Below are 12446 nucleotides of genomic sequence, written 5' to 3'. Positions count from 1 at the left end.
ATTAGTCATATCAATTGAGAGAGTACCTCAAGTCAGAGATGCTGTCATTGATCAGGATGTCGATCTGTCACCAAGTGACCAGTTATATTGTAAATGGAGAGGGTTTTTTCCTATATATGTGATTTTCTGCTCATGTCGTTACTTACTGCTCCCAAGCTCTATTGATCATTTGAGAGTGGGTGAGTGTTATCGGAAATCACTCTGTCATTTCCAAAAAGACAGCATAACGTTATCGTTTCAAAATGACAGTACGCAACGACGAAGTGCGACATCATCCAAAATCTCGAAAAATCCAATACTAAAAGTAAAGTATTGTACGGCCACTTGCATCAGTAAATACCCCATCAATGGCGCGAAAACGCGCTAGAATGGCCTGCGACGCCAGTCATTTTCAAAATTTTCGCTTCGATCAAGCAAGGCAGTACGCCCATGTTCTCGGCAACTCGACTCAACCTCCCAGCGCTCATGGCCATGCTGTGCCAGACGCTTGCCAAGGTCTCTATCGGGTGTCCATCGCGCGCTCCAAGCAGCGGCCCCGGCGGACGTTGTCGTCGAGTACGTGCAGTCCGACGTGGTGAAGTTCATGATAGCGGTAACGCTCGAGTCGGTGCTCGATCAAGGCGGTTCACTTCACGCCCGACGGACCGACATGTACTCTGCGCTGGCCGCTGACATGACCAAAACCGCGGACGACCTCGTGTCGCAATTTCCCGTAGTGCAGTGTACACATGTATGGATCAAGAAGGCTGCGTTCTGCACGTCGTTGACCAAGGACCAAGTCCACGGCATCGCAGCGATGGCGTCTGTCAAGAAGATCGACATGCCATTCACCGTGCGCCTGCACTCGACGCTGGATGGCGGCGTCGCAGTGCCCCAATACAAGAACGCACAGGCGAAAAATGTTGAAGCGGTTGGCATGAACGTCTCCCACGACTGTACAACTGTGCAATGGGGTGTAGACACCGTTGGCGCGCCAAACTTGTGGCGCCATGGCATCACAGGGCGCGGCGTTGTCGTGGGGTCCATTGACACCGGCGCGAACGCCGAACACGACGCGATCAAGCACAACTTTCGACGGCGCAAGGGGTGGTTCAACCCGTACGCGAAGGGCGGGTCGGACAACGAACTGCCCGTCGACTCGCACGTCCACGGGACCCACACGATCGGGACGATGGTCGGGGCCAACGGGATCGGCGTCGCTCCCGACGCGGAATGGATTGCATGCATGGGCATGAACAGCACTACGGGAAGCCAGCTCGCCCTCGTGCAATGCGCGCAGTTTATGATGTGCCCGACGCGACGGGACGGCACGCACCCCGAGTGCAAACTCGGTGCGGATGTTGTGAACAACAGCTGGGGCGACGACAGCAACGAGTACAACGGGTGGTTCGAAGACATCGTGGCGATTTGGCAGTTTGTTGGGATCACGCCAGTCTTCTCGGCGGGGAACAGTGGCCCCAAATGCGCCACCATGGGCAACCCGTCGCGGTACCCAAACGTCGTGGCCGTCGGGTCGTACGAGAACGACCCAACTCAGCTCGTGTTCTTCAGTTCGAAAGGTCCAGCGTTCAAGGCGGCGGCGATGACGAATTCCTTGCCATCAGCGGGATGGCGCGGCAAGACAGATGTCGTCGCCCCGGGCTTCTTCACCGTATCGGCTCATGCCAAGGACCCAGAGGGTTACATAGCCCTTGCGGGAACGTCGATGGCGTCGCCGCATGTCGCGGGTGTCATCGCGCTCTTGAAAGGCAAGCTAAATGACCTGACGTACGAGGAGATTTTCGGCCTCTTGACCACGACAGCTGATCGCGACATGCTTCAGCCAGAGCCGCAGGAATGGAAGTTGAAAAACGGCACGGTGATCGGTCATGGGGCGGTCAACTGCGGCGACGCGCCGGACAATGCATGGCCAAATCACCGGTACGGATTTGGTCGCGTGAATGCAGCCAACATGGTCGACTCGGACGGGAACCTGAAGCTCAATGATGGCGGCAGGAGTCCGACCCCCGCACCGACGGTCACACATGAACCTGCTCCCACCACCACACCGTCAAAAACTCGAGTGTGCACGGCGCCGGAATTGAACGTCGACATCCCTGGACAGGACATCTACGGCGTCGAGGCGGCCGATTCGGCCGACTGTTGCGGGCTTTGCCTGGAACTTGAGGCATGTGTGGGGTACTCCCACCGCGAAGGCGTGTGTTTCCTCAAGGGAACAATTGGCGAACGCATGGCTAAGGACGGCGCGATATCGGCCCAAGCGGTTGAGTAAGCCTTCACCCCGGACATGTCTCCTCTAGAGCGAGATCTTCGTCTTTCCAATCAATCACAAGATTGAAATGTTCGCTTTACTCAACATGCGGGTGCTCGTTGCTACATGCCATGTTCCGTGCGCCGAATTCTCCGATGTGGTTGTGTCCGTATGGCAACGCCGCAACAAATCACATGCATCGCTAGCAACGGACCAACTCTCACCACGCGGCATGCATAGCAATCTTTCCCACCCCCCGCATGGGACTAGGCTGCACAGGGCTCACACATCAACTCTCCCACGCACGTTTTGGATTCGGCTTACCTGCATCTCGAGCATGTGAAGAATTGATATGTTGGACACTGCTCATGCAAAACGTCTGAAACATTTATGAAAAAATTGCAAAAATCTCACAGGTTTTGAAGAGCTATTTTGGAAAATAAGTACCTCAGTATATTGCATTTTCGACAAAGGGGGAATTTCATAATACGTTTGCACCATTCCATAAAGTACTCCATTGTTGCCGCGCGCAATGGACGTTCCGGCGCTGGTGGATGCGCTCGTGACGAGTCTTCATGGAAGTCCGAATGTGTCCCTGATGTCTCTATCTCTGCGTATTCTCTCTTCCAGGTACGGGAACGCGCATGACGTGGAGTATCGCGCAAACGACATGGTGCGTTCAACTCGAAGCTTCATCGTCGTCATGTTGACGGGCCATCCTGTGTTTTCTTGTGGGACGATGTAGATGGGAGTGACACAGAAGATTATACGACACCTCAAGGAGTCTTCTATCGGATACGACCCAAAGCTGGCGGTGCAGCGCTTCGAATCGCTGAACCAGGACTTTATCACGCACGGAATGCTCCACAGGAAGGCCGCATTGTTGACGGTGCTCTTGAGACTGAGCTTGGATACGGACTCGACGACATTGTACGTACCGCCTCTCCCTGCGATGAAGTTAGGGCAACCCGTCAAGACAGTACGTCAACATGATCGTCCCACATGATCGTAATCCTCACCTGCAGGACCCCACCTCGACATCCACTCCACACAATGCTCCATATCCGTCCGATCCTTCGATGCCGTCGCGCCCATCTACTTCTTCTTGGCATGACAAGCACATGCAACAAGAATCGTATCGCGCAGCCGTCCGCAAACACGACACAGGCGCCGCCATCGACATTCCTGAAGCCGTCCTGCTCCAAGAAGTGCTGTATGCGTTCCAAGGCATCGACTCGAAGTACATCTTTTACAATCCATCAATTGATCGATTTGAAGTGGCGCGGCATGTCGGCGTGTCTCTTCGTACGTGATCTTCTTCCTCGTTTCATCTCCATCACGCCTGACGTAGCCATGCGAGATCTCATTCGTAAGCTCACGGAAGTCGGATGGCTGTACAACCGCATCCAGCAATTCTTGGCGCGATCCGCCATGTCGTCGGACGGAGTCGTCATTCAGAGCTTTCACCACGCGCTGAAAGCCGAGTTGAGCGATTTTTACCGCCTCATCGCCATCCTCAGTGCTCAAGTTGACCTGGACGCCGGCAAGTATCCGTTGCCAGAGTCTGCAGGCGTCCCCGACTTGACCCTCAAACGCCTGATCGTGTGGACACAGGATCCACTGGACCGCCTACGAGTCATGGCGGCGCTTGTCGACAGGTGCGGACCTTCCGGGCTTTCAAGACTGTTCACTGGCATCACGGTGCTATATTTGCCCGATATGAATGTGTTTTGTCGTTTGTGTTGTTGATGGAGACGGCACTGGTTACATGGCGTGCGTGCTCTTTGAATGCGCTACGGATTGAAATGTGTGTCTTGAAACATGACCTGACTATGTTTTTCGTGATGGTTTTTGTCATGGAATCCCCATTTGAATGCACGAGATGGCCGTGTTTGCGTTCAAAGGAGGTGGACAACGCTGGGTTGGTTCACTCTGCAAGGCGCATCACCTGTAATGGGGCTTTGGACTGGCGACGTCGGCAGAGTAAGGTCCCTCCTTGACCATGCAAGTTCTGGAATAGCGTGGATGGCCTGGTCGGAGGGGCGTTGGCTTCGGGAATTTACCTGTACATGGAGCATGGCGACCCGTTTGTGCGGCAATTCATAGCGACCATCCTGAACCAAGTCGCGACGCCGCTCCTCAACATGATTCAGAAGTGGACTCTGGAAGGAATGTTAGATGACACCTACGTACGTCGTCGTCGAGAAAGGCATGGAGGATTTGAAACCCACTATGATGTTGTAGGAAGAGTTTTTTGTTGCGTGTGACGCCACCGTCGACGATGACTTCTTGTGGAGTCAAAAGTACTCGCTGCGATGGTCCATGTTGCCTCAGTTCATCCCCAGGTACAACACGTCGACGACGGCGTTGCTAGAAATCCTTAAAATGGCGGCCCTGCCATGCGCAGAGACGTTGCCAACACGATCTTCGTGATGGGCAAGAGTATCAACTTTATTCGAACATGCTGCGGGGATTCGGAGGTACGAGCCTTCTGCACGACGATGGCTCACCTACGCCAGCAACAACCCTCTACGATGTATTGAATCGTGGCTTAGTGGACTCTCGACACGCAGCTGCGCACGTCCAACCTCACATTTGATCACTGGTTCGAATACATCGCTTTCGTCCACACGACAACAGGCGTGCGTCTCAAACGTGGTCATGCCATCGGTAGGATGGAATTCCAGCAGTGGATCACTGCCGCTGCGAAAGAAACGAACAATTATGTGACACAACTTTTGCTGAACAAGCACCAATTGCTCGAACACTGCCGAGCACTGAAGCAGTACTTGTTGCTGGGCCAAGTACGGAGAGGACTGTCGTCGACAGAGACGATCACGCGTGTGCATAGGGAGACTTTATCCAGTACCTGATGGATCTCCTTCAACCCGAGCTGTCCAAGCGAGCGACTCAAATCTACCGACACAACCTCATGAGCGTCCTGGAAACGGCTTTGAATGCATCAAATGCCAAATTCGAGGTACGTTCTTCGCGTGTGGTTGGACAGGACGTGCCTCCTCTCACCTAGACGAGCGACATTTTGAGCCGCTTGGACGTGAAGCTCCATCAAGCCTCTTCAGGTAGTTCGACTGCTGGCAACACAATCACGAATTGGGGGACTCGGCGTAGGCGAAGAAGGGTGGGATGTGTTTGCACTCCACTACAAGCTCCAAGCGCCACTCAACACGGTGATCCCTGACGCGTCCATGTCCGAGTACTTGCGAATGTTTTCGTTTCTGTTCAAAGTCAAGCGCGTCGAATACTCGTTGAGCACGTGCTGGGGACGCGACATGAACTTGGTCCACTTGATCAGCGTACGCACACTCTATCGTTCGATCGACGCGGACACGCGTTGTGTAGAAAAAACTGCCGCATGCGTGGGCAGTGCTGCATCAAGGCAACCTCCTACGCTCCGAAATGATCCACTTTACAACCAACTTGCACAACTACATGATGTTTGAAGTCCTCGACGGGTCGTGGCACTCGTTCGTGCACGACGTGCAGTGCGCGACCCACTTGGACGGGCTCATCGACGCCCACTCGGCCTACTTGCAACGGATCCAGTCCAACGTACGGCATGCCACGGATGATGGTGATGATCTTGGACGACTGATGCATCTTGTGTGTAGGCGTTTATGTTGGACGAAAACCAAAACCTCGTCGTTGCGTTGAAAGGCATCTTCGAAACCATCCTCAAATTCTCCAAAGTGCAGGAAGCTATTTACACGACCGCCGTGCGCGAAGGACAGCTCTACGATCGCCAAGAACGCATGAGCCAGGTTTATTCCTCGTTGCGAATGTGTGGACACTGTCGCATTCGGTCGTAGACGACGTGGGGAATTACAGACGACCAGCCCCGCGCAAAGTCAGCGCTGGACGGGTCTGGCGCGCTGGTCAAGCAAATGCAAACGATTGCCACCGATTACCACGCACAAATCGTAGCGTTTCTCGACCTGCTGAAGCAACAGGCGCTCGGGTCGGACAACTTGCCGTATCTCACGTTTCGGCTCGACTTCAACGAGTACTACCGGAAATCCACGTCGGCAAGTGACCCCAGAGTGTAAAATGCAACCTTCCTTGCCTGCCATGCGGTCACCCTTCCAAATGTCTCGCTGCTTCCGAACCTCAGCTGCGAAAGGACGCGTCGTTGGCCATGGGGGCGACCGCGTAAGTCGACCGACGGCTACGTGCCCGCTGTCGGAGGAATCCATTCGCCAATCAAATTCGCAGACGTTACTATTTCAACCAATCAAAATGGACAAACGTTTCGATCGCTCGTTTTTAAATAGGGTGGTTTCGACAGCGCCGACGCGATGACGACGCCGGTTCACCTCTTGCCAAGGGGGACCTCATGGGGGGAGGACTTGCAAATCTACAAGGTACCTTTGTGTGCGTGCATGTGGCGTATGTCCAGTTGAGGCGTGTGGCGAGCCCACGTGCATCGCAGTGGATGCTAAGCTGTGCTTCAGGCGTCGAAAGCCATTCTCCCGTGGCGGCCAGACCAACAACATCCTGTGCGTCACATCACTCGATATGAAAAGTCTCGCGAAGAGCGCGAGTACGACTTGATTCAAGCGCAGTACCGCGACGTGCAGCGGGTGTTGACACTTATGGCGCTGCTGTGTTGTCTCATGGGGACCATAGGAAGCGGCTACAAAAGACCGGGAAATCAAAGCCCGCATGCAAGCCCTTGCCGATGCCAAAGTGAGTAGGACCCCGACGTCGCCGACCCCACCCAACGACACGTAGGCAAAACAAAGCCGCTACGTCCAAAAGTTCAACTTGATCAACCACCACACGGCCGAAGTCGAGCCGGTCGAGTCCGCGCTCCGTCCCCCCAACACACGCGCGCCATACAACATTGTGAACCACCAGGACTTGGACGTCCCGCCCGTTCAAATTGCTCCGTCCGACGGTCTCGGAAAGAAGATGGTCGACAGCCAACACCTCGGGCGACCGTTTAACGTGATCAGCAACAAGTGAGCCACATGATCTTTCCACTCTGCTCGGCCCAAACAAGTTGATGGAATGCATATGCCGCTTAGGTACCACACCAACCACGACGCGAGATCGCAAGCAGACGCGGCGCGGCTGCACGAGCACGCGATTGCAAAGTTCAACAAAACACATGACTTCAACCCACTCCTCGTGCGGTACTACGACTCGACCAAAGAAATGGCGTTCGTGGAGGCCCGTGCGGCCAAAGAAAGGGTCCACGGCATCGACCGCGACGACAAACTGCCCCACGGCGAGCAGTTTAGTGCAGGCAAGCTGTACAACATCCTCAACCACGAGATCCTCCGGCCAGAGAAATACGAAGCCGTCACGAATGTCGGGAATCGACGGCTCCACTGCATGAAGTCGACGGTACGTTCTACCGTCGATTCGTTCGTGTATCGAGTTGCTGGCAATCGGTGCTGCTGTGCAATGGACTCACGGACAGCGATGGTGTAGCAAATGAACAAGGCCATTCGGGCACGGGCCGAGGCACTGGAAGACGCGATGCACGAACGAGCACTCAATCGCATTGCCCATGAACGGAACGCCCAAGCCTACGTCCATGGGTAATGTTTCCCCGCGCATGGCGTGCATGACGACCATCGTGGCCTCGGTAGATTCGACCCCGTGACCAACCAACCATTTGAAGGACGTCTGCGGAAACCCAAAGTGCCTCTTCGAACCCACGTGAAACCAACGGCATGGGGTCGTGTGGACCATCCATCTAGTATACACGATCTTCTGGCCGTGGCTAGGGACCGACGTCGCTTGGTAGGGCCGACAATGAGCAACCAGACACTCGACAGAGTCCTGCCTGCGTTGGCATCGCCATCACACGCAGCGCCGCCCCATGGAGGCATGCTGTCGCCGATCCAACCCGAGATTTTGTTTATAAGCCACGACGAGCGTGTGGACCCGGAACGAGCCAAGGTATTTGCGTCCCCCATGACCAAATCACGTTAACATCGATCTCCCCTCTTCTTCACGGAGTTGTACGACATGTTGGGCAACCACGGCAGATGCGCAGCCGTAGTGTGTGGGGGGGTGCATGGTCCATGGGTAAGGGACAGTTGGGGCCAGTTGGCATGTGTTCGAGCGAGCGGCCACGATCTACCGGACGCGTTGGGGGTCTCAAGGCCAACGATTGCACGATTTTGGCCAACGTGCACAGCGTCGCCGGGATGGTGCCGCCCCGTGACGATGTCGATCGAGTTGCGGGTGGCGCAGTGCCAAGTGTATGTAGCGTCCACACAGTGTCAACAACCCGCCGCGACCACTTCCTTCCGCGCGCGCCTCACGTACATGTTGCAACATCCGCACGCCCAGCACGTTTTGCCACAAACATGTACTTCAATTTATTCAACGACGATAGCCATTTCTACACTTGCTGGGAGGTCACGTCCGCGATCGCGTCCCAGTCTGCGTGCAGCAGCCAGTACATGCCGTAGATGGCGCAGAGGCAAAAGCCTCCGGACACGCCAAGCCATAGCCCAACGATGCCCCACATCTTGGACAAGCTCCATGCGAGTGGAAACCCGACAACGACAAACGCGAGGATGTTTGCGATAGCTCCTTGATGCGGCTTGCCGCTGCCTCGAAACGTGCCTTGGACTGCGCCCCAGATGCCCATCATGACTTGGAACGGCGCGGTCACGTAAAAGAGCGTCGTCGCGTCGGCTAGGACGTCGGGATCTTGTGTGTACAGTGTGGCGTAGAGTGGACCGATGACAACCATGGCCAAGGTCGAGATGCCTGCCCACACCAAGCTGATCTTGACCGTTTGCCATGCCGCGAATTCGGCGCGCACGGGGAGGTTGCCCCCGAGGGCGTTGCCAACCCGCACCGAGCTACAACGTGCGTGTCAGTCATATATCAAAGACGGCGTCGCGTTGGCATATCAAGATGTCCAAGACAAGGGACAGATCTCGATGGATTCGACGCCCATGTACACAATGCAACAAGGACGGCACCCCACGTACCTGGTGAACCCAATCCCAAGGTAAACCATGCCAAAGAGCGATCGAAACCCCGAATAGATTGTGTTGGCGCTCAGCGCCGTGCCAGCATTTGGCAGCGACCCGGCCATGAACGACGTGCCGGCAATGCCGGCAAACTCGCTCAGAAACATAATCCAACCGTTGAAGCTACAACAGGCCATGTCAGTCGCATCCACGAGCCATGCCGAAGTTAACCGTGGATGTGTACCTCAAGCACAAGAAGGCAGGGACTTTGGCGCGCGCGGCCTCCCAGTCATAGTGCATGTTCTTCGTGTGCAACTACTCGAACAGGTCAGTGCAGCCATCGGCGACGACATCCGCGCTGCAACCAGGCAAGTCGACAGCATGCACAGGAAACAGATAAACGCACCAGCTGAAAAAGAAGGACGGGCGTCACCGTATAGAACCCCATCATGCCCATCGTACCGCCAATGTAGCCCTACATAACGCGGACATGAGTGAGCCGTCGACTGGCCCCAACACGTCGTAGCAGCCCTCGACAGCAAGTACGTGGGAGCGGACCTCACACACTCGCGTACCAGGCCCGTGTAAAACACAAGAACGTAGCCCAGCGTCAGCGCGACAGCGACGCCTGCTGCAATGGAACCCACGATGGGCCACACAATGTTCTGGCCCTGGAGCACGCGTTTAAAGAATTCGTACGCAAACACAAGGGGAATCCCGAGCATGAACCACCGCAGCAAGACTTGGGTCGCGATTGCAATCTACGAAAGCGACGTGAACAATGCGATTGCCTTCTCGACGTACCCACCTCGTCTGGCTGCCCCCACGCGTGCAGAATGAACCCCGAAAAGTACAGCACCAACGCCAGCGGCACACAGAGCGCCCCCGCGCACAACGCCGCCGTCTGCAACACGACACCAAGCTCAGCCCCACGACCTTTGCCATGCGCTTGGGCAGTCAATGCATCCATGGCCGTACTAAACCCAATGATCACGCTATACGCCGTCGTGGTAAAGTAGAGCGAGCAAAGCCCACTTGCACCCAACACGACGCGGCTTTCACTTTCGTCCAGAGCTACAGGTTGGCATGACGTTTTTCCGCAATCTCCTCGACGACACGGCGTACCCAGGTGACCGATATACATGTTGAGGATGGGCTGAGGCAAGTACTCTAGAATTTGGAGCATCACGAGCGGGATCGTAATGACGAGGACATGGCGCCATTCGTCTGTGGATATAGGCGGCGGCGACAGCAGCGGCTGGAACTCTTTCGGCATGGCGGGTTTCAGTGGCGGCGGCGACCAGACAGAGCGTCGATGTGGAGTTACCTTGCAGTTTGATTGGTGGAAGATGTGGAATAGATGAAATAAGCCAATCAAAATGGGTGTACGCTTGTCTTTTGTCCAGTCATACACGAGAATTTTCTCCATGCTCGTGACGAGCTCAATCCGTGCGTTAACTCGGGACTGCGTCGCGACGCAGTGAAATCCTGACGTTGGCAAGGGCATCACGGGCGCCGCAACGTCTGGGTCGCCTATCTTTGGGGGCATCGACAAGAATGCCATTTCTTCGGACACTTGCGCCAGTTGCGACGAAAGAGGATGCAACGCTGGCATGCAGTTTGAATTCATCAAGCACTTGAACGTCGAGGTACACTGCTTGACGTTTGTCGACAGCTTCGAGTGAACTCAGTGCTGTTTGCGTCTCTCAAAAGGTGTGCTTTGCCGGCCAGGGCTTTACATGTATCCTGCGTGCGGGATGGAAATCGAGCACTTCCATCGCCTTCACGACCGCGCCAATTCTTGAAGCTGGTGAGGTTCATGAGATTGCGTGAGGGTCCCCGAGACGGCCAAGTCACGAGGTGTACCCTTGGCAGTCATCGTGCAAAGGACTCACAACGTCGACTCCAAGGGGGACAGTGCCAAAACACTTGCAAAGGCACGCGACCACGCGTTTCGGGGATGTAACTCGACCATTGGTGTCGTTGGCTGGGGAATAAAGAACTGGACCGCCAAATTCAGCGCAAGGAAGTCCACAAAGACGGCGACCCCCGTTCGACGTGCATGGGGTTCCCTACGCTCGCCAAGTGTCTTGTACTTCGTGGCCTATTCATCTGGAAGCGCTCCGACCTCGCCGCCGGCAGTGAAGCTGGAAACAGCCAAGTCAATGCGACATGGCTGGTGCAAATTGAGCTCGTGTCGTCGCTGGCAGTCGATGCCATCGAGCACGTGGCCAGTGGCGTGTCGACCCTGATGGCATATCAACCTCGAAACCCCGAAACCTCGAAACCCCGACATCCCGTCGTGTTAAACCAGTAAAAACGGTTTTAAACGTTTGAACGCTGTCGAAACCCATTGAGAATCGCAGTAAAAACGGTTTTAAGGATTTTAACGCACACTCTACGGACACATGCTCAAGATGAGGCGGGTGTGGGGCGGCGGCGTCCGTGGACAGATGCCGAGCCATCGCCGGCATTTCTTTGACAAAGTTGGACGCGACTGGGAGAAGGCATGGAGCGAGAAAGTGACGCCATGGGAGCTCAAGGGAGTGAACCCTTCGTTTGTGGAAGGTCTGGCGAAGCTGTCTCCCCCGTCATCTACTGCGAACCGCCGCACGGCGCTTGTGCCAGGATGCGGATCGGGGTTTGATCTGTTGCACTTGCATTCTCAAGGCTGGGAGCCTACAGGATTGGACATTTCGGCGAAAGCCATCGATATTGCACGAGCGAACGTCGGACGCGATGCCGACGCGATTTCGCTCGTCCACGGCGACTTTTTTGCCACGAGCGCCACTTCTCCCCTTGAACTGGCCTCGTTTGACCTGATCTACGACTACCTCTTCTTTGCTGCAATTGAACCCGATATGCGAGCTGCTTGCGCCGCGCAATTCCATGCGCTCCTTCGACCCGATACCGGTCGACTTCTCACGCTGCTCTTTCCCTTGGCATTGCCGCCGTCGTCCACGTCCCCTTTGTCATCCAACACTGATGGCCCACCATACGTGCTGTCACTGGATGACTACCGCCGCATTTTGGAGCCAGCGGGCCTCGTTCTTGAAGCCACGCATGCCCCTACCCGATCGATCAAACCACGTCGAGGCCGAGAGCTACTTGCAGTCTGGTCACGTCGAGCAGCCAACTAACTAGCAGACTCATTACTTGACCCTTTTACACTATCCATAGCACGTGGTACAAGTGCATCATGCCCCCCGCACATAACGCTGAGTGAGCAAGCTGAC

General features: G+C 55.4%; 5 protein-coding genes across 8 annotated transcripts; 4 read left to right on the top strand and 1 right to left on the bottom strand.

The window, feature by feature from the left end:
* Positions 1–403: 403 nt before the first annotated feature.
* H310_09481 (hypothetical protein) lies at positions 404–2378 on the top strand. Its single transcript, XM_008875568.1, has one exon. The coding sequence runs from the start codon at positions 584–586 to the stop codon at positions 2270–2272; it is 1689 nt and encodes a 562-aa protein (XP_008873790.1). The 5' UTR covers positions 404–583; the 3' UTR covers positions 2273–2378.
* A 405-nt stretch (positions 2379–2783) lies between these two features.
* H310_09480 (hypothetical protein) lies at positions 2784–6315 on the top strand (the record flags this gene model as incomplete). Its single annotated transcript, XM_008875567.1, has 15 exons — positions 2784–2924; positions 2997–3230; positions 3277–3556; positions 3603–3909; positions 4272–4440; positions 4496–4596; positions 4659–4731; positions 4807–4856; positions 4926–5055; positions 5103–5231; positions 5280–5331; positions 5381–5565; positions 5612–5821; positions 5881–6030; positions 6079–6315. 15 exons carry the CDS (start codon positions 2784–2786, stop codon positions 6313–6315), a joined length of 2448 nt encoding a protein of 815 aa, XP_008873789.1.
* Positions 6316–6564: 249 nt separating this feature from the next.
* H310_09479 (hypothetical protein) lies at positions 6565–8212 on the top strand (the record flags this gene model as incomplete). Its single annotated transcript, XM_008875566.1, has 8 exons — positions 6565–6630; positions 6721–6849; positions 6896–6955; positions 7001–7230; positions 7297–7618; positions 7706–7815; positions 7867–7976; positions 8025–8212. The coding sequence occupies 8 exons, from the start codon at positions 6565–6567 to the stop codon at positions 8210–8212; spliced, it is 1215 nt and encodes a 404-aa protein (XP_008873788.1).
* Positions 8213–8579: 367 nt separating this feature from the next.
* On the bottom strand, positions 8580–10567 carry H310_09478 (hypothetical protein). Of its 4 annotated transcripts, XM_008875565.1 has the most exons (7): positions 10336–10567; positions 10019–10284; positions 9786–9971; positions 9617–9685; positions 9455–9525; positions 9229–9393; positions 8580–9096 (listed from the first exon to the last, which is right to left on the bottom strand). In XM_008875565.1, exons 1-7 carry the CDS (start codon positions 10484–10486, stop codon positions 8628–8630), a joined length of 1377 nt encoding a protein of 458 aa, XP_008873787.1. In that variant the 5' UTR covers positions 10487–10567; the 3' UTR covers positions 8580–8627. The 4 variants fall into 4 exon arrangements, with proteins under 4 accessions (XP_008873787.1, XP_008873786.1, XP_008873784.1 ...); XM_008875564.1 differs by having other exon boundaries at positions 10019–10567; XM_008875562.1 differs by having other exon boundaries at positions 8580–9393.
* Positions 10568–11663: 1096 nt separating this feature from the next.
* H310_09477 (hypothetical protein) lies at positions 11664–12350 on the top strand (the record flags this gene model as incomplete). The annotated part of the gene is made up of 1 exon (XM_008875561.1): positions 11664–12350. One exon carries the CDS (start codon positions 11664–11666, stop codon positions 12348–12350), a length of 687 nt encoding a protein of 228 aa, XP_008873783.1.
* Between the last annotated feature and the right edge of the window lie 96 nt (positions 12351–12446).

This window comes from Aphanomyces invadans (assembly GCF_000520115.1).
Source record: "Aphanomyces invadans strain NJM9701 unplaced genomic scaffold supercont1.21, whole genome shotgun sequence".
Taxonomy (NCBI): domain Eukaryota; phylum Oomycota; class Saprolegniomycetes; order Saprolegniales; family Verrucalvaceae; genus Aphanomyces; species Aphanomyces invadans.
This window is presented reverse-complemented; position numbering and strand designations above follow the sequence as displayed.